This window comes from Halichoeres trimaculatus, unplaced genomic scaffold (assembly GCF_033239565.1).
Source record: "Halichoeres trimaculatus isolate MK-OKI-2021-1 unplaced genomic scaffold, fHalTri1.1 fHalTri1_scaffold_16, whole genome shotgun sequence".
Classification (NCBI taxonomy): domain Eukaryota; kingdom Metazoa; phylum Chordata; class Actinopteri; order Labriformes; family Labridae; genus Halichoeres; species Halichoeres trimaculatus.
In genome coordinates, this window is record NW_027437194.1 from 3,402,203 (window position 1) to 3,428,864 (window position 26,662).

General features: G+C 38.8%; 2 protein-coding genes across 4 annotated transcripts; one reads left to right on the top strand and one right to left on the bottom strand.

Moving 5' to 3' along the window:
- Positions 1-342: 342 nt before the first annotated feature.
- Positions 343-16,406, bottom strand: miga2 (mitoguardin 2). Of its 3 annotated transcripts, none has more exons than XM_074690770.1 (16): positions 16,327-16,406; positions 13,928-14,187; positions 13,647-13,857; positions 13,446-13,561; positions 13,227-13,347; positions 12,881-13,008; positions 10,694-10,811; positions 10,421-10,497; positions 10,195-10,307; positions 8,367-8,439; positions 7,837-7,923; positions 7,602-7,700; positions 5,631-5,765; positions 5,494-5,547; positions 4,509-4,625; positions 343-4,419 (listed from the first exon to the last, which is right to left on the bottom strand). In XM_074690770.1, exons 2-16 carry the CDS (start codon positions 14,021-14,023, stop codon positions 4,201-4,203), a joined length of 1,764 nt encoding a protein of 587 aa, XP_074546871.1. In that variant the 5' UTR covers positions 14,024-14,187; positions 16,327-16,406; the 3' UTR covers positions 343-4,200. The 3 variants fall into 3 exon arrangements, with proteins under 3 accessions (XP_074546871.1, XP_074546870.1, XP_074546869.1); XM_074690769.1 differs by having other exon boundaries at positions 10,421-10,527; XM_074690768.1 differs by having other exon boundaries at positions 10,421-10,530.
- Positions 16,407-17,429: 1,023 nt separating this feature from the next.
- On the top strand, positions 17,430-24,157 carry st6galnac4 (ST6 (alpha-N-acetyl-neuraminyl-2,3-beta-galactosyl-1,3)-N-acetylgalactosaminide alpha-2,6-sialyltransferase 4). The gene is made up of 5 exons (XM_074690345.1): positions 17,430-17,749; positions 17,837-17,986; positions 20,083-20,492; positions 20,591-20,698; positions 21,703-24,157. The coding sequence occupies exons 1-5, from the start codon at positions 17,738-17,740 to the stop codon at positions 21,887-21,889; spliced, it is 867 nt and encodes a 288-aa protein (XP_074546446.1). The 5' UTR covers positions 17,430-17,737; the 3' UTR covers positions 21,890-24,157.
- Positions 24,158-26,662: the final 2,505 nt, after the last annotated feature.

Genomic DNA, 26,662 nt, shown 5'->3' on the forward strand with positions numbered 1-26,662 from the left:
AAAAGAGTGATTATGCAAGGAGAGAAGAGTGTCATGGCAGAGAGAGAGAAGAATGAGAGCAGGGAGAGAGAAGAGCGATGGTGCAGGGAGAGAGAAGAGTAATAACCCAGGGAAGGAGAAGGGTGGTACTGCAAGTAGAGAAGCCTGAGTGCAGGTTGAGAGAAAAGTGATAATACAGGGAGAGAGAAGAGTGATAGTTCAGGGGGAGAAAAGAGAAAGTGCAGGGAGAGAGAAGAGTGAACTTTAAAAAAAGTTTATAGAGAACACAAGAAAAAAAACCTTTGTATCGTAAAGACATTACTCTTGATCATCATTTCACTCATTTACTTTTATTGAGGGACTCTTTAATGAAAATAATCTATATTTATTTTCATTTTATATCAGGTACAAGAACGTAATCTTTAATCACAAATACAAATGTTATGTTTCTACATAATGTGATCTCTGGTGGAAGATAAATAAAAAGAGACCTTATAGGTGGGAAAAGGCATAATAAACATGTTTAATAACCAAAAATAACAGTCGACATGGAGAATCAAATTAATTTACAGTTTGTGCTTACATGTAAATCAACAATAGAAAAGACAAAAGGCATGAATAGGACACTTGTAATGTACAGCAGTGACTTGGAAATAAAATAAAGCAATCACTCTTCTCACATTTTGGCCATCTGAGATTCCTCTACTGGATTAAATGTACGCTTGGAAGGAGAGCAGATTCAATGCAGGAATTTTAATCCAATGATTACATGTTTCTCGAGAGCTTATTTCTAATTGATGTTTCCAAAACTAACAACGACAAGGTGAGCTAAGCCTGGGTGTTTGTGTGGTAGGGATACACCTGTTAATGCATTTCAGGAAATCTACAGAGTTTTCATGCAAAGGCTGTTTGAGGAATCCATTTACCCCCAGAACACGGGAAAAGCAGACTAATGTGTGAACACAAGACTTGACATTTGCATAACTGCATTAACCTGTACAATGCATACTCGCAAATATAATCTTTAACCACAATAACGAGGAAGAGGGGGGATTTATTCCACTGCATGTCGTTAGGGATCGCACCACACATGGTAAAAATTAAAACTGATGAACATTTCAAGGATGAAAAACTAAAGCTTTGGATGGAATCAATCGTTTCCATTACACTTTGTTTTTTTTTTGGAAAAGATAGTTCTCTACTGTACAGTTATTATCCTCTATTTTCTACAGTTAGTCATAAGATGCAATAAATAATTCAATATGTTTGTTAAACTCTAATAGATTACTCAAGGAGGGACATTCCTGTTTCTTCCTGCTTTTTGGATAAAGTGCAAAATACTTGGAAAATAAAAAGCTGCACGTTCATCTTAAGAAGACATCTGTAAAAAGATTTACACATGGACAGAAAATAATCCTAAAAAGCTGACTGTTACAGCCAGGACAGTGTGAAATAGATCATGGTGGCAGAAGCTCTGATTTTCTTTTTGAATGTGTCGCAGCAAAAGCTGGTCTTAAATATTTAAGACCATGAAACACACACCTTTAGTACAACAACAAATATGAGTCGTCCCTGTTTGTATGAAAGTGAAAATACTTGACAGGATTTTCTTCCCTTATCTCATTTATGCAGGCAGCAACAAGCATACATTCTGTCCTCCCAATGCCATTTATAATAAATATTATTTCAATAAATGATCAGTCACCGATGAGCACTCTTCTGACAGTCTGTCACACCAAGTTTCAAAGACAATTTGACCTCCAATATTACATAAATGTTTTCAACCAGACAAGTATTTCAAGGGTATTGGTATTATACCTGCAAAAGGATAAATCTCTAATTTCACATCATGGGAGGAAACAAAAGGTTTTTATCAGTGCACTTATAAGGTTTGTTACAGTCAAACTGTACAACGTCCAAGTTCTTCATCATAGGTGTTAATAACTTCAGAAACAAACAAAAAAAATGCTAAAGCTAAGAAATGGCACTCTTTAAAAAGTCTCTTTAAGGGAAACGTCTTGAAATTTTGAGAGCATGTAGCTAATGTAATGGAGGATAGTGGATCTTATGTAGTAACAGTTTAAACAGCATCTGGGCTTTTCTTTCAAGTTAAAGCTCCTGTGAGAGATTTTTAGCTGCTTGTGAAACAGATTGAAATCAGCACAGGTGCCTCTTTCTGACCTAAAACAACCCAAAAAATGAAAAAAAAAAAAAAAAAGTGGCTACTTCTTTCTTGTTATTTTTTATGACTGGCGGGGGGTAGGTGTCAGGGAAAGTAACAAACTCAATGCAGCCTTTGTGCATTTTGTGTCAAGGAACCCTAATTACACATGTGAAAGGACAAAATCAGCAATAGTAGCTTTGAAAACATGGGACAGCAAAAACCAGAAAAAAAAATTCTCACAGGAGCTTTAAAGGACCAGTCGTTAGAATAAACATTAAGCTAACATGCATAAAACAACATGCCATTCGTTCCCTTTTTACCGCTTGTAGCTAGCTTGTTAAAAAGCCAAATTTTATTCCTATCAGCATCCGAGCTGTTCCTTTAAATGCCGAGTTAAAGCTCCTGTGAGTTTTTTTTTAGCTGTTTGTTAAACATACTGCAACTAGCATGAATGTCTGTTTGTGACCTAAAAAAGGAAAAAATGTGGATAACAAGAAGAGTGGCTCTTTTAGATGGTTAATTTTAGCATCTAAAATCTGTGGTGGGGGGTAGGCGCTAGGCTGATTGACTGACCATAAGCAGTACGTACACATTTTATGTCAAGAAATCCCAATTACACATGTGCAGGACATAACTGGCAAAGATGGCCTTGACCACAAAGGACACCAAAATTTGAAAATTAAAAAAAAAAAAATTCTCACAGGAGCTTTAAAGGACCAGTCGTAAGAATAAACATTAAGCTAACGTGCATAAACAACATGCCACTTGTTCCCTTTTTACTGCTTGTAGCTAGCTTGTTGAAAAGCTACACTCAGGATTTTTTTTGTGCCAAATTGTATTCCTATCTGATTCCTTTAAATGCCAAGTTAAAGCTCCTGTGAGCTCCTGCGGGGGGTAGGCTTCAGGCTAATTGACCAACTTTATGCAGCTAATATGCATTTTGTGTCAAGAAATTCCAATTAGACATGTGCAGGACAAAAATGGCAAAGGTGACTTTGACTACAAGGGACACCAAAATTAGAAAATAAAAAAAAAATCTCACAGGAGCTTTAAAATACCAGAGGTAGACACAACAAATTGAGCTAACATGCATAGCAGAACATGCTATTTGTTTATTTCTTGTTTAGAGCTAGATCAAGTTGAAAAGTCATGGTTGGGAAGATTTTTTGTGCCAGAAAAAAAGTTATATTTTTCAATTTATTTATGTTTCTTGAAGTTGTATATTTTAGGCACAAACATTTCAGTCTTTTTCGGCTAATAATTTGATGATTTGAAGAGTTTGTCAACACAAATCCAGCGCTAAGCACTGCGATACTTATCTCCTTATTTAGTTTTTTATGCTATCAACAGATGAATTTATGGAATCAGACATGTATGCCACCTAAAAGTGACGTAGTTATCTTAATATCTGAGGATTTACTGACACTTTCACATGTGGAGCATGTTAGCTAGCGAAGCTGATTTTTCATTGTCCTATTTAAGATTGAACGTTTTTTTTTACTGCATTCTTTTGGCATCCTAGCGTTCTTGATTGAATCAACTTCTTCAGTTTTAAGAGGACCTAAGAGTTTTTAGAGCAGACAAAAATCCATCACATCCTTCATCAAGCAGCACTCGTCTTTCCAGGAATCATTACAAAAATCTTTCCCTGTTTAATAAAAAAGAAACCTTAAGCACAGTTTCAGCAGACTGTAGTGACCGTGATGCCCGAAAGTCAGACAAACAAACGAAGGTTACAAAGACTCGTCCTGTGTGGAGTGATAACAGTGAAGAAGGCCCAGTCTTGATGTGTCAGGAGCTTTTGTCAGGTGTGTTTTTATGAAGTGTCCATGTCACGGAAACAAGGCAGAGACAAGTCCTCAGAGGTCACATGACTACAGCAGGCATTTCTGATGCTTGACAGCAGCTGATAACACGAGCGATGGGGTCACATCCAGCAGTCTCCCTCTTCCTGCAGATTCTGTGGGAGTATCGTCCAACACGCATGAAGAGTCTTGTGATTTTAAGGAATGAAGATGTCGAGCTGCGAGCCCTTTCCGTTTCCGACTGGCCAGCCCTCAGTGAGCGTAGTCCTCTTTATCAGGCTCTGAGGACCTCTCAGTGTCTCTGGGCAGGGCGCCGTTGAGCTCCATGAGGCTGTCGATTCCCAGGTAGCCCAGTAAAATCTCGCTCCGTCGGTGGGAGAGGTTCAGGATGTCCTCGGCCAAGCAGTTAGCTGAGGTGAAACGGACTTTGTCGTGGTCGAACATATCCTTAAGGTACTGAACGATTTGTTGCTGCAGGAGGAAGAGGAAGAGGAAGAGGAGGGATGAGTGATGGGAATTTAAGAGTGTGAACTGTCTCTCAGATGTGTGTGTGCTCTCACCTTGAAGATTGTGCACACTTCACTTAAGTGCTGCCTGGGTCCTAAAAACCCAAAAGCTAAAACCGGGCTCACGTGTTCTGATATGGCGTAGAAGTGTGAGATAAAACCATCGGGGACCTGTGCAGGTAGAAAGAAAGATCACAATCAGGTTTTACTGCCAAGAACATTTGCATATACAACAATTTGTCTTGATGTGTTGGTGCAAGAAAATAATGAAAATGCACATAGAATATAAAAAAGGTTAAGATATTAAAAATACAAATATATATAAAGAAAAAAAAGAATAAAATAAAATAAATAATAATTGAAAAAAAGGAGTATTCACAGAAAAAAATAATTATTATTATTTAAAAAAAATTAAAAAATGAATATTCAGAGAAAAGAAAATATATTATTTTTAAACAGAAAAATAAGGAATATTCACAGAAAAAAGAAATTATGATTTAAAAAATACAATAAAAAATAAGAATGTTCACAGAAAAAAAATAATAATAATAATAAAAAAATAAAATACAAAATAGGAATATTCACAGAAAAAAATAAATAATAATAATTTACAAAATAAAATAAAATAAAGAATATTCACAGAAAAAAAGAAATAAAAATATCATTTTGAACAGAAAAATAAGGAATATTCACAAAAAAAGAAATAATAATAATTTGAAAAAAAAAAAAAAATTAGGAATATTTACAGAAAAAAATAATGATAATGATTTAAAAAGATAAAATAAAAAATAAGAATATTCACAGAAAAAAATTAATAATAAAAATTCAAAAAATTAAAATTTAAAAAATAGGAATATTCACAGAAAAAAATTAACAATAATAGTTTAAAAATAAAATAAAAAAAGGAATATTCACAGAAAAAAGAAATAATAATAATTTTAATGAGAAACAGAGGATACAATGTGACCACATCAGAACACAAAAAAAAGATATTTACGCTGTATGATGACTCTACAGGAAAGAAAGTTTTCAAACTCACCATCAGAAGACGCCTTTTGGCTTTCAGGACCGACCAGCACGCTGTCGCCAGAGCCTGAGACAAGAGCAGAGCTCCATGAGCAAACACATTAACATGATGAAGCCGTGTTGTGTTTGTGTAAACGTGTTCAGACGTACTGTCTCCTTAAAACTGTCAGAGAGCCAGCGGTTCCTCAGCACGGCCACCACAGAGGACGGGGGACTCTCCAGGTCCTCAAAGGCATCCATCAGGATGAAGTCCAGCACAATGTCGAAGAAGTTCATACACACCACCTGCAGGGGTCAGTGTAACACTGAGGATTCTGTTTCTTTCAAAGCTGAATCAGTTGTTATAAAACACACTGCCTGTTGGTTAAAAGATCATGTTGGAGCTGACAAATGGAGGGAGTGTAGAATCATGTTTTTATTCAGGCCTGTGGTTTCATGTTGTGATAATGTCATGGAAAAAGTTGCACAGTTGCCAAAGAGAAACTGAGGAAAACAAGGGTCAGAATAATCCTTAAGGTGTGTAAATAAATCAGACATGAGATAAACAAATATAGAGGAAATTATAATTGTTATCGAAACAGTTTCCAATGAATTAGAAATTTATTATTACGTTAATGCAATGCAATGTAGAGAGTGGGTGAGTGAAGTTGAGTGTTGACTCTTTTGTTTTGGGATGGGTTCCTTTCACATTTCAAACAATAGAATATCAATGTCTGGTACATCAGTAATCAATTGTACCAATTTTTGGTACTTTTTTCATATTTAATCATAAATATTAATATTGTTAAATAATAAAATCTTGACTTTTATGTTTTTACATCGATCTTAAATTTTATTTTGATATTTAGAACATCCTCCGTGTCTTTTCTGATATCAGACTCTAGTGTTTCTGCCGCATTGTCAAAGGAAGCCATTAAATGTGTGGTTTCATTTGATAGGATGTGTCTGAAAATTAGAGGTGGGAGAAAAAAAATGTCATTTTTTTGTTTGGAAATCTTTTTTTTTTCCTCCCAAATTCAAGTCCCTCATTTTTAGGGATGCACCGATATGAAAATTTTGGCTGATACGGATATTTACCAATATCAATATTGGTATAAAAACAAAACAAAAACAATCAGAGATGATGTGTTGAGGTAGCTCAGAGAGAAAGAGCGGCGCAATCCTAAGAAACGACGACCATGGAGAGGATCAAAGGATGAAGCGCCCAAGATGGATGCGATCAAAAAAGTATGTTTTGTTTGTTTTTTGGATCAAAACAGGAAGAGTGACATAAAAGACGAGGGTCCACTCTTCTTAGGTAGTTTTGGTTTACATGGTCAGAGAAAACAAGATTATTTGGGTCTTGAAAGATCGTTCAAGATGCTCTGAAAATGGCAGCTAATGAGTAAATATCGTCCAATACTGCTATTGATACCAATATATGGAGCATCCCTACTTTTTTTAGTCTTTGTTTATAAGCCGGGTTGGAAAAAACTTGAGTTAAATAATAACCTGGATGTCTTACTGTGGGATAAGACTGGCAATGTTTTCGGTAAAAGACAAAAAATGAGTTGATATAGAATTAGAGAAGTTAAAATTTATTAAAACTGTAAGTTTTTAAACCTTTAACAGCAGTTTGGTTAAAAAAAAGCGTCAGATCTCACAGAAATGACTCTTCAGTTGTAAAAGAAGCTCATCAGCAAATATCTGACATTATTTTTTGTTGGATATGAGTTCAGAGAGCTGTGAGGAGTCTCTGAGCGACAGAAACTCTGTTCATACTAGAGATGAAAGGAGATAAACGAGGAGTAGTGCAATCGTTGTAAGACGAAATTAAATAACATTTTACTTTATGTTTTTTTTTCCAGTTATTTCCGTGTTTATTTATAAAGGAGGCCTGTTTTCATTTGCTACATTTGTAATTTATTAAAGAGGGTTGAACTTGACTGTTTGTTTCCACACTGCTGTTAAAGTTTAATTCAGGTTAGTCTCGGAGAATCTCAAGTTCATGTGATCTGCCTGAGTGTCCCTCTTCCTATGAATAAACCAAAAAAACAACCAAGTGGAAAAAATAAATACCAAAACAAACTGTTAACATGTGTGTCAGTTTTTTCTGGTAAAACATCAGATTCAGTTTCTTACCCCTCGTCCCTCCAGCTCCATCTTGGTGACGGGCCACGTCTCCTCCCTCTGAGTGTACAGCAGCATGTCCTCGTAGCTCTCCAGGAAGGCTTTAGGACTCTGCATGAAAAAAAAACAAAACGAAACAAAAATAAACAGAGACTGTTCAGTTACAACCGTACAAACATGGCCCCTAAAGCTTCTGCTAATCCAATCAGGAGATGATAAGTGAGGATGCATATAAGTGGTGTTTTACCTTGTTTGCCTTCACCATTAAGCCTGTGATCATCTGCTTTCCCGTCTCCATGAAAAATGTGCGGTGAGTCTCATCTAACAACAGGATCTGAGGAGGAGAAAGCTACGATCAGGGTTTCATCATCACCTTCAGAGCAGAAAGTAGAGGAGAGACGTCAAACTAGTTTATTACACTCTGAGTCACCTCTCCTCCTGCTGCTTCTGATCTGACCTTGGAGCCTGGATGCTACCTGAGCTAAAGAAACCTGAGTCATTTCCTGTGGGAGCTACGACTTCACCTGCACAGAGCTGGTGTCGCCATGACTAAAGAGGGGAATTATTTTCTCTCATGTTCAAAGTTTCTTCAGTGCATTAAAAGCCTCACTAACCACGTTGATCTAATTAATCCATGATCTAAGAGTAAACCCTTTCAGACTGATAAGTTTTCCTGATTTAAAAACATTATAAAACTGCTTCAAAAGACAAAAACACAAAGCAAAGCCTTTGGTGAATATAAAAAGAAGGAGTTGTTGTGTTTGAGCTTAAACAGACCTGGAATGCTTGTCTCACACAGTGCAGCTTGGCGAGGAAGTCCTGGTCGCCAAAACATTCAAGTAATTCAGTCCTGGAAACAACAGAAAGGAGACGATGAGTTCACAGAGGCTGTTTGATATAAACACTGACTGTGTCATAAAGTTTGAGGTCTGTCACCGTCAATGACTCAGCAGTTTTTAACTCTTCAGCATCAGCTTCATTACCAATGTATGCATATAAACTCATGTTATCATTTTGTTTTTTGTTTTTCTTTTTTGGATTTCTTTTATGTTTTTGCTCTCTTTTGTGTTTGCATTCTTTTTTAATGCTGTTTTTCACTAGAGGGCCACCATAACTGTGAGCTGTTTACTTCTAGATGACTTCTAGCAACAGATATACTACAGAGCCTTCTTGTTGTTATCTGCTTCTCATTTGGATATTATTCCCTCACACTAGTGCTTTTACCATTTGTTGAGCGTGAAGACTACCTAGAATTTTATTTCATTTTTTTAGTTTTTTTTCCTTCTTTTTATCATATCACCATAAAACACATTGTTCCTGTAAACCAAAAAAGCACCATTTTATAATATAATTTTTATGATATAATCTCTGACATTGGAACAATAAACAAAATAAAACAAAAGTAATAATAATGATGATGATGATAATAATAGTTTTTCTTATAATAATTATTATATATCTACATATATATCTTTACAGAAATGCATATACATTTTTTTATGTGCATACATCCACACAAACATATTTATACACATACATCCTCACACGTAGATGCACAAACTCACAAATGCATAAGAAATAGAAAAGAAAAAAAAATGTCATTTTATTATATATATATATATATAAAAATACAGTGTATGTGTGTGTGTGTGTGTGTGTGTGTGTGTGTGTGTATATGATTACATATACATATGCATTTACATGAATACATAAAAATATACCTCTAAAAATATGACACATTTATGCTTGCAAACATATACGCCTGTGACTAAGAGTAAAAAAGGCAAGAAAGAAAAAAAAGGGGCTAAAATAAAATTATCGGTTATAATAAAATACAATAATAAAAGTAATAAAATAAAAATAATAATATTAAATGGAAAATAATGAATAAATATAAAATTTAAAATTTAAAATAAATGAATAAAAATATTTAAATAAATGAATGAAAATGTTAAATTAATGAATAAAAAATCAAAAATAAATGAATAATTGAAAAAAAAAAGATTAATTAATTAATTTAAAAAAATATGTAAGGTTTTAATGTGCTTATAAATAACAAATATATACCCTCTGACACAGCAATAACCTTAAAGTCCTGTTGCAGTCGAAATAAATCCCAGATTTGTGTCTGTTTTGTAGTTCTTAATATTTTTATCATCAATCAAAATCTCATATCTTAACTCTCAGGAGTCCATACATAGTGTTTTATTTTGAAATTAAGCAGAAGCTACATTGACATCTCCTTCAAGCTTTTTATTTTCTAGCATCTATATGAATTCTTTATTTGAGATTATTATTAAAAATATCCCCCCTATTGTCTTCTGGTGCTGTCAGAAAAGGCGTGAACCTTGTGAATGTGAGCGGTTTGATTTTTTTTTTATGATTTTGTTCTATTTTGAAATTGAACTAATGCCTCCCTTTCATGTGTTTCTTTCTGCCTGTCCAGGTAAAACTTTCCCGTTCAGCTTCAAGGCGAGAAAACACCCTGCAGAGTGAACGCCATCAGCGCAGAGGGATCACTCTCACTGGGTATTTCACTCGGTAGTGACCCATGTTGATTAGTTCAGCTTTAAGTATTTAGCATCAGTTGATACTCCTTAGTTACCTTAGAGACCTATAAGCCACTTTGCCCTCCCGGACCAGAGACAAGGCTTCTTCATAGAGAGCTGCCGGCTTAAGTGGCTGGTAGACGTCTCCCAGACACATGGCATCGAAAAGCTGCACAGACCAAACATCGACAAACCTCAGACTACGCTCCACTTTAAATAGAAAGCAGCAGACCAGAATACTCTTCTGAGATAAATCAGTGCATGCACGGGAACGAAGCTAACCTCAGCTGCCGAGAAAAAGGAGTCGTCAGAGGTAACTGTCGTTGCATCGTCGTCCTGCAGTCGGTGGAAACTCTCCACTGTAGGCAAGATAAGAGTTCCTTCACTCTCTGCTAAAGACACAACACAGGAGCTAACTACCAGGGAGGGACAGACACAGAAATACTCAGCAGAGGTAACAACATGCACCGCTTCAGGAAAAACAATCTGCATCTCATGCTCCTCACGACACAAATACAACCTCGCCAGTTTGGTAGTTTTCTTCAAACTTATTACCAAAGTCTGCCAGGACGCTGTCTGTTGGGATGCTGCTGCCAAAATCCTCCTGCAGGTGGTATGCCCTGTGTAGTAACGTCTCCAGTTTGTCAGCAAACACTTTGTTACGAACTTCAACCTGCAACAAATGTGTAAACTTGGTGAATTATTCAGAATACATGTAAAAATAAATAAAATAAACATACTTTAAATTGTAATTTAATTCAAAAAGTGAATCCATGATATGTAAAGTCAAATCTTTCAGTCTGAAATTTGAAAGTGCTCAGTTGGGGTATTGGTTGACACCTCTTGAGTCACATCCGCAAAACCCTTTGACAGTAGTTTTGGCGGTGTCGGCAGGTGTCGTCCTGCTGGGGAAATGAGATCAAAATATAAAGCCTGTCAAAAGATGAAGCATCTAAAATCTCCTGGTGGATGTCTGCGTGGACTTTGGACTTGGTAGACCACAGAGGACCAACACTGGGAGACCACACAGAAACCCAAACCATCACAGACTCCAGAAACTTCAACACCTTGGATTCTTCACTTGATTTTCCAAATAAAACGCTGAATTTAATTTCACATAATTAGGGATTTGGACTACTGAGCAACAGTCCTGTTTGTTTTCCCCTTAGTCCAGAGTCTGACATCATCTCTGTTTCAGGAGTTCAGTATTTACAGTCCACTCTTTGGGAACTTTCCATTAATATACTTTAATAAATCAGTCTACAATCAGCCGCCTGTCTCAGCCTTAACAACTGTCAGGTCAGCTGTGACCGGGAGCTTGTCAATCAAAATCCTGCTCGTAAACTACTGTGGGTCAGAGTGGTGTGCTCTTTGGATGAGAGCTCAGCATGGATATGAGGAGAAGATGTGAGATGACAGTGACATAGCGAGACGCTGCAATTCAGAAAAGTTCAGGCAGCTCACGCTCCAACTGAGGATGTGTCGCAGTAGTTCAGAGAGAAAGAGTGGCGCCATCGTGAGAAAAGACGACAGAGATCAAAGGATGCAGCGCCCGAGATCTAAATCTAAAAAAGTACATTTGTCCGTTTTTTTTTAAATCAAAAACAGGAAGAGAGACATGAGAGAATAGTCTATTCTTCTTCAGTAGTTTTGGTGTTTACAGAGTTTTAGGAAATAAGATTATTTGGGTCTTGAAAGATTGTCTGACAGCCAATGAGTTAAACTGGACTGAGAGGTAGGCGGTACTTGTATTGTTTTAAAAAATGATCTACTCAAGTTCAAAATGGAATATTATAACAATAGAGATCTACATTTTTACGCCTGTCGGCCAATGTCTAACCTAAGACATGAAGTTAGGCAATTTTCTGTTGGTGGTGTTGGTGTTTATTTGTTCCAACAATGTTTCTTTGCAAAAGAATACCATTAAAAAACCTGTGTAGAGTATATTAAGCCTGTTTCTTTCCTAGGTTTTAGGTTATAGACTTTGACATATAACATATTACAGGGATGTGGTTATTCTTCTGGGTTTTTTTTTATATTGTGTTTGGTGGCGGGGATTTGTGTTGCCTATGAAGAAACATATAACTTACAAAAAAGTGATTTTATAGATACCTTCAAATATGAAATTATTTTGACAAAAATATTAAGTTCACAACAGAGAGAGGATTAAATCTGATTAAGATATTTCTGGAAGTTTACGAGGGTAATTTAACCAGAAAACTGATATCAAAAGTCTATAAATCTTCACAAGAAGAAAGAGGCCGCTCTACATTTTATGTCAAAGAATCCCAGACTAATAGACCTGAGCTTGGTGGCTGTTGGAAGATACTTGGTACAAATTTTGTTAGCCAGTTGCAAAAAAACAAGAAATTGGCTCAACAAGCAACCTCCATCTACTGAAGAATGGAAAGAGATCATTGGTAAAGCGCTTGACCTTCTTTCTTAGATATGCCAGAGATCTATTTATGTTTTGTTCCATGAAAAAATAAAAACAAAGTTTAAAAAAAACAACAACTAATTATTGGACCCTTTTGAATCGAGGCCCTTTCTGGGTTGAGCAGCAGAGCTGAGTCTGTGGGTTGCTCCTGTTAAAGATTTGCCAAATCATCTTTGCCGATGCCCAACAACTATCAACTTTATCACAAGAACAACACTGTATGAACTGTGGAAAGTGTGCCCACCGTGTTAAAAACTTCTAAGCGGAGTGTAAGTGTGTGTAAGTGTGTGATGTTTGGTTGTTACCATGGAGAAATCTGCACATGCCGCCCCCTGCAGAGCCAGGCTGTTATTGCTGGAGGTTGAGTGTGTGTGGTGCCCGATGTTCAGAGCCTGTTCCCACTTCTGCAGAGCTTCTTCAAACAGCTCCATGCCTGACAGGAAAAGAGGATAAAGCTATTTTTAAAAAACAGGAGGGATTTAAAGATCGAGGTAAATGATAAAGATTAATGAAATGTTAACAACACTGAGGGTCCGAGAGTCCAGAGCAGTAAATACACAGACGTGAGCTTACACAAAGATTACGATTGGTCGTGTAAATAAGCCTTCAGGTAATGATAACGAGGAAGCAGCAGAGATAGCGAACACAAACCCATTAAATAGAGCTTCTCAGCGTTCGCGTCCTCCACTGCCCCCGACTCCTCCGCCACGGGCTCTGCCTCCCAGGGGGTGGGTGGATTAGCAGACTGATTAGGAGAGCTTGGGACCCGCATCTATGCCGGACATGAACAAAAACACACACAAAGGGAACATTAGAAAGGTGTGGATTGATGGAAACGTGCTAAAATCAGCTGCAGATTGAAAGACTCACCGATGCCAGACTGTGTGAGGAACTCGAGTGTTTACTAGGGGCGAGGGAAGAAATCCCACTCATGGTGTCGTTGCTTCGAGTGCTTGGACTCATCATCTGCCGACCCGTGAACTGACCTGTCGAAGAAATAAAGGTTAATTCTCCGACCATCCATCAAACGTGCAGTTTTAGATGTTTCTCTTGGTGATAAATCCTCCACACCTCTCTTTAATGATGAGGGCCTCCCTGTCTTCAGCAGTGCCTCAGGTATCCCCACAGTCTTCTGGACCTCCTTCCCCATCGTGGCCTGCTTCCTTTTCCTCCCTCGCCTTTTCAGCTGATGAGCCGTGAGCGCCAGAGCCACACTGCCCAGCGCTGTTGCGAACAACACTTTCTTTAGGCTCGGCGTCAGCTTCAGCTGAGAAAAAATGGACTGAAAGAGAGGAGATGGATGTTAGCGATCACCAAAACAAGCTTGAGCTGTGAGTGAACAGAGTATTTACCTGCCCGAACGTGGAATAGAGAAACACAGGGATCTCCGCCACAGTCATGGCCAACGCTTGAGCGATGGACATCCCCTCTGGTTGTTTCATCGACATGTTCTTAATCAGAAACGCCTCCAGGCCACCGCTCACATTCACCCTGAACGAGGTCTCCTCTTCGCTGTGAGATCAGCCAGCTCAGGGCTCTCTGACGGGCCACCTGTCGTCAGCCATGCTCCGGCTCCAGACTGGTCCTGTTGATGACTGTTGCTTTAATCACCCTGCAGACGGATAAGACATGAATTTCAGGAATTATCTGATAGACAAGCCTCCTTCTCCAGGATGTGATTGGGACAGAAGTATGTCTAACCTAATGACAGGACTGCGTTGTTTCAATTATTGCTGCCATTACATGTGTATTAACTAGCGTTAATTATGTATGGATGCAAAGTCCATTCGTTTCTGATAACGGACACCTCGGGGAGCATTATCCCACTCATACCATGGTCACTCACAAAAGAAATAAATACTAAATCAGTTATTTCAACATTAATGTTGTTTTTCCCATTATAATCCTAAATTCTATACAAAAAGCAGCTGAGTGGACTATTTAATATCTCTCGTGACGTGTTGCCAAGGGAACCAGCTCTGGCCAAAGAACCTACAGTTGTTATGTTATGTGATACAAAGCATCATGGGAAATTTTCTTTCAGAAAATCAAAGTCACCAAAGAAAACTGTTTAGTCTACTGTCTTGATGTTGTGATAAAGAAACTGTGAAATAACGTATGTTACTGTATGTTCTGTTGCCATGGTTACCAACGAGCAATTTAGCCAGCACAGTAATATAGAACAATCAGGCTACTAGACCGGGAAATTTTGCATAGGTGTCCCACAACATGTTTTATCTTACACCCTGCAGCCAATCAGAATCTAGTATTCACCCAGACCAAAAATGTTGAGATACAAAATGCATTTTATCACAGTTTGTAACACCAGACAACACGGACAAGGGTTATGCCAGACTCACATCAGGCAATATAGAAGAGACAGGATTGCTTGCCCCACTAGATGAAGAATTTAAGCTTAAATAAAATCCAACAGAAGTGTGGATACGAGCGCAGTTGTGAACAGCCTCTACTATCACCTCAAGCAAGCACCAACACCAGAGCGAGTTTGAGAATGAGCATGTAGTGTCACCTACCCACAACTAGAATCACTAACAGCCCTTGAAAAACTTGGATTTGGTACTGGCGCCTTGAAAACATCGCTTACTCGAAATGCAGTAATGTTTTTTGAACATCATTTTACATTAAAAAGTGTATTTGACTGAAAATAAATATGATTCTGTTCAGGTTTACTCAGAAATCTATGAAAATTCAACTGCTTCTCATGTCCAGTACTGATACTTAAATGTGACTATTACTTGGAAAACCTCTAATTAACTATATCTTTTCACAGAGTTCCACAGTTATCTTACTGTTTCTGATCTTATTTAGCTTTTTTTCTTTTATCAATCTATACTTTTTACATTTATTTGATGTAAGCCCTCATTTATTTTTCTGGTATTGATCTGACCTTGATTTTATAAACGTTACTCTGTTGTGAAGTGTTTTGTACAACCACCCTCTGTGATGTTTTAGTTTCTATTTGACTCACTGTTGTTATTATCTGTCTCTTTCCTTTTGTAAAGGACTTACTGCTGCTTAATAACATGTACGGAAGTTGGTGTATCAATGAAAGGTAATCAACATAACAGAAACGCAATGAAACTCGAGGGAGAATAGGATTAGACTCGTAAATGTTAGCGGGTTAACCTGGGAAAATAAAGCTCACATTAAGTGTTAAGCAGCAGAGTAACTTGAGTGTCTGCCAGCTACTTACCTATCTACTCTGTCTGGTATGCAGCCAGTGAACCCGACTGGCCTACACCTCGTGCACGTGACAAAAAGGTGTGACAGGCTTTGACTGATTTATGAAATACACAAAAACACATTTAGCAAACACTCACTTTTCAGACACGGGGGGAAAAGACTCGTTATCGAGTGGCTGCCAGCTGTGAATAGATAGCTACTGGAGGCTCCTTGTTAGCACACCGGGTGGCTAAGTCCATGGAGGGACACTGATAGAGCTTTAAATTTCATTTTGGTGAAACAAACCGCTATTCTTAACTGTGTCTGTGAAATGTGGATGAATGAAAAGCCAAACTATCAATGATCTGGCTCACTGAAGTCCCACAAGCTGCAATGCTAACATAAGTTAGCACACTGAGCTAGCCGTGCTCATCTGTCACTTCACATCATCCCGTCAACCGTTAAGTGACCGTAGGGCTGTTAGCCCGACACACCGGAAGCTTCAGTGTGTCCGTGACTAGCCCAGAAAAAGCATTAATTATGATACATCCCTTCTGCGGGTACATACCGTGGGCATCCAGGTCGTGAGAAAAGGGCATTCCTGTGTCACAGACTGTAGCAGCCGCACTCTAGCCCAATGCTAGGAGGTAGGACGCTGTGGAAACGCAATAATACTGACACACCCACCAGCCAATAGGAGGAGGCGTATGCTGGTTCGCTATTTTTTCTCCACCAATCAGATGAAAGGTGAAAGAGGCAAAAATATCTACTGACGAATCGGATTGCAGATCACGTCGCGTCGTAGCTTTGTAAAGTTAGACCGTTATTACACACATTTTCTAATTTCTTTCCCTTTTTTTAATCGTTCTGACTAAAATTTTATCGTTCATAATCAATGTTTAGCAGCCAAAGATCACTCTTGTTTTTTTTTTTTGTTTTTTTTTTTTAAGTTGTTATCGTGATTTCCCCCCCTCGTAACATCTGGTATACCTATAGCGTATCAATTAAAACCAATAAAGTCCAGTTCAAAAGTCATAATGCAACATAAAGCAGTCGGAAAGTTGTCTGCATGTATTTACATTAGAAAAAAAAATTATCGTCATATCTCACGTAACATTTTATGATTTGTTTGCATCTGATAAAATATTTAAATTATGTATGTACAACTGCATAATCAAAGCAGACGCTCGACAGTAACTATCCAACCAACCTTCTCGGGTTTTACAAAGATTTCATTGTGCGTTGACAACATCTTTGAAACGTGCGGAAGTCACTTCTATGCAGTGATGTCTGCGAATTAAAGCTGTGGGAGGAAAAATTACGAGTAGTACTTGAATGCAGCATTAGGAAGGTACAGGTGTGTTAAGTTTCCCAAATTATTTGAACATGCCTGTTTTTGGAGGTGGTGTTACCTTTCAAAATAAAAGCATGACCAAAGACGCACAGACTGGTAGTGTTATATCCCCGGAGTTTACAACTAAAACATGATGCTCATAAAAGCTTACAATTAAATTTAAGATTCTGTATTGTAATATTTTTTTTCTGACGGCTATAAATTGTTTAATGTTTGTATCTTTTAATTTCATGCAAAACTTTTACTGCTGACCGGAAGCCTTCAGCTGTATAGAGGAGCGGTGAAATTTTAACAATGTTTATAAGGCTACTGTGTCAACAAAGAGGACAAAATAGTGGTCACTGCAGAGATTTAGAATTATCATTTATTTAAACCTCTTTCGACTGGATACGATTGTGGATCTACTGTCTCTTATGCAACTTAATCTAGAATGGCATCGAAAAGAGGGAGATCCTGCATTTGGGAACAGTGATTAGAGGATAGCAGCCATTAAAATGTGTATGGATTCATTTGATCGCGATGGTTCCATGGCTGAGTTTCTTTTATGTCAATCCTGGAGTTGAAAGGGCTGGAAAAATGAGTTTTTTCAGGCTCTGTGGGTTAGGGATTGCCCAATTCTCTTGATATGCAGCCTCTGGTGAGAACCGTTTAATGCAACATGTGTTTTATAGGTTAGCCAGATGTTTATGTTGAGATCATGTCCCTCCTCTCTTTTTGGACCCAGGTCCTCCGCTGGCTGTGCCTGCTCAGTCTGAGCCTCCCTCTGTTGTTTTGGTTCGGGCATGTGATCACGCGGGACGGTTCTCCGACCCCTGCTGAGAAAAGCTCCACTCTCAGGGGCTACATGAGGATCAGCCCCGGCGGGATGTACCAGGTAAGAGGCAGGGCTTGGGTTGCTTAAAGTAATGCTTTTACAGAGCTCTGACGAAAAAGCCATTGGTTAAAGAAATCAAATTTGAAAGCTTTACCCTTTTCACATCAGTTGTATCTTTCTGAAGATAATGCAATAATACGTTTTCAGTGAATGGGACCTTCAACAGGTTTTTCCTTGCTCATGCGTACTGTAGTCATCCTTCAACCTAAACCTGAGAGCGCAGATGGAAAAAGCCTCTGAATTGGTTAAACACAACTTTTTAAAGTATTTTAAGGCAATTTAAATCCCCTCCTGCGGTGATGTAACAACAGAAGTGATTTCCATTGCCATACACAGAGGCGTTTCGAGAGTCTCTTGGGGCCCTGGGCAAAAATTTACAGGGGGGCCGTCCGACCAGTGTCCATCAGCCAAAATTTGCATTTACTGATCACTGAGGGAAAATGCAGAAAATGCAGCAGTACGCATGCCAGGCCTGCAGGTAGCGCTATGGCTGAATTGTCCAGTAGCAGGTTTTGGTAGATCTCCACCCAAGTGGGGTTGAGCAGATCATCTGGTGTATTGGTGAATGCAAAGAGCAGAAGTGGCGCAACAAATGTTGATTTTGTCAAAAGACAGCCAGCAGATTGAGCAGATTGAGCAGCACAAGCACAACATGGTAGTCCGCAACGATTTTAACAACGGTACTATTGTACTGGTGGATGCTCATGCATGAAGACACTAAAAATGTCAGCTTACATTTCAGGAAAAATTCCACTCTGGAGGCTGTTTTCAAAACTTTGCATTTAACGTCGGCTACAAGGCAGTTTCCTTGTAAAAGAGCTGCCGAAACGCAACATTACTTTTGTGTTTCACCCTAAAACCGTCAGTGTGTAGACAGAACCCTTGAGGCCCTGGGCAAAAATTCCTAGGGGGCCCCTCCAACTAGTGTCCATCGACCTTATATAATAAAAAAATCTAACACTTACAAAAATTGTGAAAGGGAAACATATGACAAGGTTATCTTAAAGGCTGTGTTTATAACATTAAATTCACCTAAGACAACTTTTGAATTTTCTCTGACACTGTCCTTCTACTTTTTATATTATTATTCAGTAAAATCAGAGGCAGTATGATTTAACATAGTTCCAATACAGAAGATTAATCTATATGCTGAAGCCTGCATTATGAGACTAGGTTTGCATTTATAAAATAAAACAGGACATAAACAAATACAGTTTTAAGAAGCATACAGCCAACTGAACACACAGTAAACAAACGATAAACACCACTAGCACCCAACAAACAATAACTTTCATCCATGTATGCTAGTAATACATTATCCAAATGTCTTGCCTATGAGTTCTTTAACTTATCATTCTTAGCTTAACAGTTTAGTTTAGCTGGACAAAGTTTCCATTTGATACCGACAGAAAAAGTATTGTCTAAGTTAGCTGGGGTTTTTTTAGCCAGCTAGCTCAGTAACAAGTTGATTGCAGGTGTCTTTACCCAAAGGACTCAACAGGAGCAGGACAGACTGAGCCATTCCAAGCTAAATTAGCCTCTGTAGACTGTTATCTGTGTTGCTTTTCACTTGAAAAACCCTCTGTTGCTGCAAACAGTGAGGGTGGGGCCCCTTTAGGGAGTTGTATACAGCCGTCGCTGTCATTGCAAACTCTCCTAATTGTCACTGCTCTGTAGTGATTCAAAGTTGGTCAGCTCTTTGGGGCCCCCATCTGGCTGGGGACCCCAAGCACTTGCCTGTCCTGCCTGTTGGTGGTGATGTAATAACAGGAGTGATTTGCATTGCCGTGCAAGCAAACGTACCTTTCCCCACTCCTTGATCTTGCTTGCGCTGATCCTGCTTCTGTGTTGCAGAGCCAAGATGTCGAAGGTTAGCGTCAGACATTCCAACTTCTCCATTATTGGGAAAAACCTGGAACCTTTACTATATTTAATTTGGTGTTTTTCTACCTCTGAATTTGTCTGCACTGGTCCACAACCTCCTCCCACTGAGAACATTCAAGACGCCAGTGTGGCACCTCATTTTCACAGCATCAGAAATTTTGCGGTATATATGTGAGGAAACTAAAACTTCAAACACCTTTCTTTCCCCACAGTTCCTGGATATGCACTGCAACCAGTGTGCCTTGGTCTCCAGCTCAGGTCATCTGCTCGGAGCCGGCGCCGGAGAAGAGATAGACAAGGCTGGATGTGTGTTTCGGATGAACAACGCACCCACAGAAGGGTTCGAGAAAGACGTCGGGAGCCGCACCAGCGTTCGGGTTGTGGCTCACACCAGTGTACCCTGGCTGGTTAAAAATGAAAGCTACTTTTTCCAGCGGTCAGCGAACACCACATATGTGTTCTGGGGTCCTGAGAGGAACATGAGGCAGGATGGGAAGGGACTGATCTTCAATGCTCTCATGAAAATAGCAAAGAGGTATCAAAACCTCTCTTTGTATGTTGTGACCAAAGAGAAGGTGGAGGACTGTGATAATATCTTTGAGAATGAAACTGGAAAAAACAGGTGAGAAAACACATCATGAGCCTAATTTAAAAGGTCATTTACAAGAAATACCATAACATTAACTATAGAGCTGAGGCAGTTTGGTTTCTGTCCCACAGGATGAAGACGGGTACGTATCTCAGCACTGGATTCTTCACGATGATTCTCGCCATAGAAGTGTGTGACAGCATCCACGTTTATGGCATGATCGACGATAACTACTGCAGGTGAGACTCAATTTTGGGCTCCAAACAAAAAAATATGTATGAGAAGCTGATGTAGCCTCCTTGGCAGTGGCTTTGGGAGCATAACTTCTATTTCAAAGCCTTTAAAGCAACACACGTATAGGAATTTGGCCCATTTCATCTCTGCCTGTTGACACTGTGACAGAATGTTAGTGTACGTAGATGATGCATTATTTTATTTGTGATAAGGAAGTTATTTGACAGCTAAAACCAAGTATGAACTTGTCAGTTCAAAAACAAGAACTCTAGCAACCCATGTTCAGGGTACAATGGTAGCTCTAGTCCCATTTCCACCAAGAAGTCCGGTTTAGATCAGTACAGTTTGGTTTGGTTAAGCCTGGCCCTATTTGCGTTTCCACAGCCAACTGTGCCGCCTTGTGGTAGGCAGCTTGTTAGCTAGATGCCATAGCAGCGCAGCACAGTTTACCCCACTAATAAATCCAACGAAGAAGAAAATGTGGCACGGTAAACAAAGAGTAATGGTGGAAACATCCAGCAATTTGTCTTCTTTGTGATTTCCATGTCCAGGAAGTAACGATTCTTTCAGCCAATCAACGGTCTGCAGTGTTGTAGCTCCACCTTCTATGATCAGATCAGTTTAGTCTGACAAGGGTCCCAAAAAGTGGGACAGTTCGTCTTGGTTATTTGTGGATTCATCCCAAGATTAGTGTACCCAGTGATTAGTGTACGAGGATTTTGTCCACAGGGGGCGCCAAAATGGGCACAAATCAAAGCATATAACAGAGATGTCAAAAGGTCTCAAAACAGTTTTGACCACTAACTGATTAAAAGTATGTTTAGCTCTGATGTAGAATAATTTTTTATCTGGTGCCTCACAAGCAGATGTTTAACTGGTTTGCAGTCGCCCCCTGCTGGTCATTAAAAAAGTACAGTTAAAAGACACTTGGTTTCACTTTCATCTTATTTTGTTCACATCACTGTCAATCATTTCCTACTGTAACCTTGTGCTTTGCTCTTTCAATCAGACAAGGCCACCATAGTCCTGTTCCTTACCACTACTACGAGAGGGTCTGGTTGGACGAGTGCAAGATGTACAATTTTCACGAGCACCGCAAGCGTGGGGGTCATCGTTTCATCACCGAGAAGGCCATCTACGCCAGGTGGGCAACTCAGCACAAGATGGAGTTCAAACACCCGTCATGGAGCCCGTAGAGGAGGAACGCTTTTTCTGATGGCGGAGGTTTCCTGTGCTGGCTTTGGGTCCTTTTTGTTCACGTTTTAGTATTACCCAAACTGGAACTTTATTATTTCAACGGCTTTATTGTTGGTGGACTTTTCCCAGCAATTGGGAGACATATTTGATACTTCAGTAGGTAAAATAATGTGCTTCCCAAAATTCAAAAAGTGTCACAACAATATTAAATGTAACCCTCAGTATTACTACTTGTTCATTATGTTAAGCCATACATCAGAGTACTAAACCTTGAAACAGCCAACCAAAACCCATTAATACCAAAGCTTGTAGTTTTTATTTTCATTATGTGTGCCTTAATATTCAGACTTATATGCTGCTGCTACACTCAGCACTTAAAAGGTGTTACATTACTTGCTGTAACTTTTAATTATTTGCATCAAAAATGATTCCAGGGTTTATTTTCTAATCTATGTACTAATTAAAAGCTACCCAACAGTTGTAAAAGTGTCTAAAATTGACACATTTTAATGACAGGTTGAAAACGATCTCAAATCTAGAGTTATTTTATTCATCATCCTGAAAACAGCTGAGTATATTTTGTGTATATGCCTCTAGAATTTCAACTGATTGCCAAAACGGCGTGAGATTAATTTCTTGTTGATTAATTAAGTGTTTTAGCCTCCTTGCTTTTATATGCCATAATTGCCATGGTGTATTCCCCCGGTAAATTTGCACAGTATTCTGCCTTAAACACACCAGGAAGCTGTTTAAAGAGGCAATGTTATGCTAATACATGATAATTAATGAGATGAAATGATATTTTCCAATTTGTGACATCACAAGTTGGTTAGTTTCCCTAAAAGGGCCAATTTGTTGTTTTAAAGGTAGGGTCTGCAGGAGTTTTCGCTACTTGTTAGTAAACACAACATTCAAACTGGGTTCCTCCTCCTTGGGTCAGTGCCAGCGGCAGCACACTCACTAGCCCTGCAACCACCTGTAGCATCGTCTTTCTACGTGGGAGAGACTCGAGAGCCGTGCAACTAACTTGGCATGTTAGCACAAGCTAATCACAGGTATTTGACACATTACCTGGTTAGCAGAAAGCTAATTTGCGTTGGCTCTCCAAGTTCCTGAAAGCAAGTGAAAGTCGAGCCAAGCTTCACCCTCTTTTAGGAAAAAACGTTATCAGTTTGGCGTTAAGGTGTCACTCCGGTTGTGTTTTTCTTCCTCCATGCTACATCTACTATCGTAGCTGCTCTGATTAGCTTCTTCCACTTGCTAATTTACAAGCAAAGTCACTTGCAAACTGGGCGCTCTGTAATTGGCTGTTGTAACCACACTTACTCTCCGCCCAGAAACATCCCAAAACATCAACACACAGGCAGAGGAGGGGGTTTGAGGCAGACACAGACACTGACACATACGTACAGAGGGCCAAAAGTGCTGATAGAGCAGAATCCTGCAGAATCTTCCTTTAAACAGACATGCTTTTGTTGAATTGCAGCAGTGGAGGAGACTTCCAAAGAGCTGAATAGCTTGAGCATAAAACCCCCTCTTTAAAAAATGTCACGTGATCTGTTTTAGGACACGTGCTGATAATCAAACAAAGCAGCCTTCAAAACAGTCATAAAATCAAGTGTTATCTCGTTTAGGTTAGGCTTTACTGCTTTCTATATTTACCTCTTTATGGTGTGATCTTTAACCTGCTGAATTAAAATGTGGAGACTGAATCTCATAGACCAGGCTGTAATCTACTGTTGCTTTTTTTTTTTTTTTTTTGGATTTTTTCCCTTCTTTCTTGGCCTGACTGCACAAACTACTGTGTTGAAATGTTTGGCATGGCAGTGGTCAGCTTTGTGTTTACTCTGAAACACACCCTGCACTCATTTGAATGTCATGTGGCACTTGTTCCTTGTTCTGGTAGCATACCTACAGACAGTATTTAGATCAGTGGTTGAGAAACAGTGTTAAATACAAACTTAGTAAAGTCTCTACAGACTTTGAACAAACGCCTGTGAAGCCTTCTTTAATTATGCTGCTTCTTTATAGTTAAAATCACAGTGCTGATTACTTAGTCGCACACTGCTTTTCCAAAAACTGCAACAGTATTTGCACTACTGAGCTGACTAGTGTCAAAGTGTTTACCTGGCATTGAGTGTTAAATTTAAGATATTGGTGGGAAATTCTGGTTGTCCATTGGTATCATGTCTTATTTTGTAAAATGTGCAGGATAAAAACTTGAATGTAAAGTTGACACTGCTGATTTTTTGTGAGTAAGAATAAACCTGCTGTATAGTGCACGTTTTGTGTGTGTGAGAGTTTCCTCTCTTAGCCTTTTTCTGTCCACATGTTTCACACTGATAAGATATCTTTTCTTGAAAATAGAGGCGATGCAAAAAGAGCATTGGCGCTTCAACTCAGTGCAGCAGAGAATCAGACTCGTTTTTTTGTTTTTACACTCGCTTTACTGCCCCCAAATCCAATTACTGCATCTGCAAATATGACAGAATGAAATTATGTTGTGGCTTAAGCTAGCTGCTCTCTAAACAAAGCTGTCTTTATGATGAGAGACTCCATGTGACCATCTGCACAGACCACAGTAGCCTTAGGTGGCTAATGTCTCATCCAAACCCTCAGGCCGACTCGCTGGTCTCTGCCACAGTACACAAGCAAAGAATACACAACAATGTCCCAGATGCACTTTCTTGCAACCCCCTGTCTCCATGAAGTGACCCTTTTAGCGACCAGAGTACTCTGCTACTGACGTATGGTACAAATTCACGTTTATCACAACAGGGCTATATAAAGCCGCGTTTCCACCAAGCAGTCCGGGTCGGTTCGTCTCGGTACGGTGCGCTTTAAGCGGCGTTTCCACCGACTCATCCCGGGACGGATCCCTTAAAACCGAGACGAGCCGTCCCACTTTTTTGGGACCCTTTCGTATGGGTGCCAGACTGAACCGATCCGCTCTCGGGAGGTGGAGCAACACACTGCAGACAGTTGATTGGTCAAAAGAATCGTCACTCACCCCGACAGCGGCTGCATTTCTCCTTGCGGCTCACAGACTTCTCTGAAACGAAGCTTGGTTGCACTTTGTAACAGAGTTACGTGAAAATCACAGAGAGGACGAAATGCTGCATGTCTTCCATCCGTGCTCTTTGTTTACTGTGTCGCGTTTTCTTCTTTGTTGGATTTAATCGCGGGGTAAGCTGCTACGGCGTCGCGCTATTGTTTACCTGCTGTGGCTTCCGGCATGCGGCTTACACGCCGCCCACCACGAGAGGGCACAGTTTGCTGTGGAAACGCAAACGGGATGAGACTTTACTGTCCCAAACCGTCCCAAACCGTACTGAACCGACCCGTACTGCTTGGTGGAAACGCAGCTTAACTGTACTGATAAATACCTTACCTTGTCGCATTGTATCCAGTAAAAAGTTGACTTTAATAAAAAAAAAAAATGTTCGAAACAAACTCACGCCTAAAAGTCACATCTTTACGACAGTGTGTGTGAGACGCCGGGCCAGTAGGTGGCGCTACAGTCTAATAAAACACATCCTCCTTCTTTTAAACCAGTGGTTCTCAAATGGTGGAGAGCACTCCAGATATATCCAAAAATATCAATAAAGCAATATTCCGTTAAAACCATTTATTTATTACATTTTTTCATCGATTATAAGTTTGAGATCATAAACTGAGCAGAATATCCAATAGACCAGGCGTCTGCAACCTTTACTGTCAAAGAAGCCATTTTGAATCAGATCACCTGGAGAAGTTGGTCCAGAGCCACAAAACTTACTTTAAATCACAATAAAGACAACATAGTGTAATAAATTATCTACATAGTTAGAATCAAATGACTAATTATCTATACAAGTTTATATATATTTATATTTTTTAATTCATAAAAATGTACATGTGATGTCTTAGTTTTTTATTTTTCATAAATTGCAAATATTTGAAGAAAAAAAGAAATTTAAAAACTGTAAACATTTTGAAATAAAAAAATGCAAAAAAAAATAATTTAATAAATCTGCAAAAAGAAAAAAAGAAAATTCAGAAAGTTGCACAAAAATACAAAATTTGCAAAAATGTTAAAATGGCAAAAAAAAATTAAACAACTTGAAATTTCAAAACTTAAAACATCAAAAAAAAATCTGTATGTTTTTTGTCTTGCCACATATCAAGCATTTATATTAAGCCAACACATTGTCAAATGAATCCATCCACACAGAATTAAAATCTGTATTTTCTTCCAGATGAGTCTTTTTGTAGATGTAGTTATCTTCCCAGGGCTGTAAAACTTGAGGTTAGCCACAGGTGCATGGAAAGTTGGTGGGCTGTTGATGTTGTAGGAGGTGAAGTAGAGCGGTGGCAGGCTTTATTGACAGATGGGATGAGTATTTAGTTCACAAAAATGTTAACGCATTATTCAATTCAGAGTTAATGTCTTGAATCATCTAAAACTGTTTGATTTGGTTGAGCATAAAACAGCCCAAGTTTTATATAAAGCAAGTAACTATCTGCTACCAAGAAATATTCAGAGAATGTTTCATGAAAGAGAGCAAGGCCATGATTTAAGAGAGTTATTAAATCTAAAGGTTGGCAGAGCTCGCACAACAAAGAAAAGTTTCTGTATAACCATTTGTGGAGTAAAACTGTGGAATAGATTGAGCACTGAAATCAAAAAGATTTCAAGTATAATTCTGTTTAAAAAGAGACATAAAGAAACGACTCTCCAGAGGTACATTAAATAATTTACATAAGGTGTTCGCTTGCTATTTGAATTAAAA

What these genes read in the sequence shown, in the direction of transcription:
- st6galnac4 (XM_074690345.1), top strand. An exon ending in GCCCCGGCGGGATGTACCAG is followed by an intron (nt 17,987 to 20,082) that starts GTAAGAGGCAGG and finishes CTTTCCCCACAG; the next exon opens with TTCCTGGATATGCACTGCAA. An exon ending in AATGAAACTGGAAAAAACAG is followed by an intron (nt 20,493 to 20,590) that starts GTGAGAAAACAC and finishes TCTGTCCCACAG; the next exon opens with GATGAAGACGGGTACGTATC.
- miga2 (XM_074690768.1), bottom strand. Translation starts at nt 14,023, where the DNA reads ATGTCGATGAAACAACCAGAGGGGATGTCCATCGCTCAAGCGTTGGCC. An exon ending in GCCCTCATCATTAAAGAGAG is followed by an intron (nt 13,562 to 13,646) that starts GTGTGGAGGATT and finishes TTTCTTCGACAG; the next exon opens with GTCAGTTCACGGGTCGGCAG. An exon ending in CATGTGCAGATTTCTCCATG is followed by an intron (nt 10,812 to 12,880) that starts GTAACAACCAAA and finishes CATTTGTTGCAG; the next exon opens with GTTGAAGTTCGTAACAAAGT.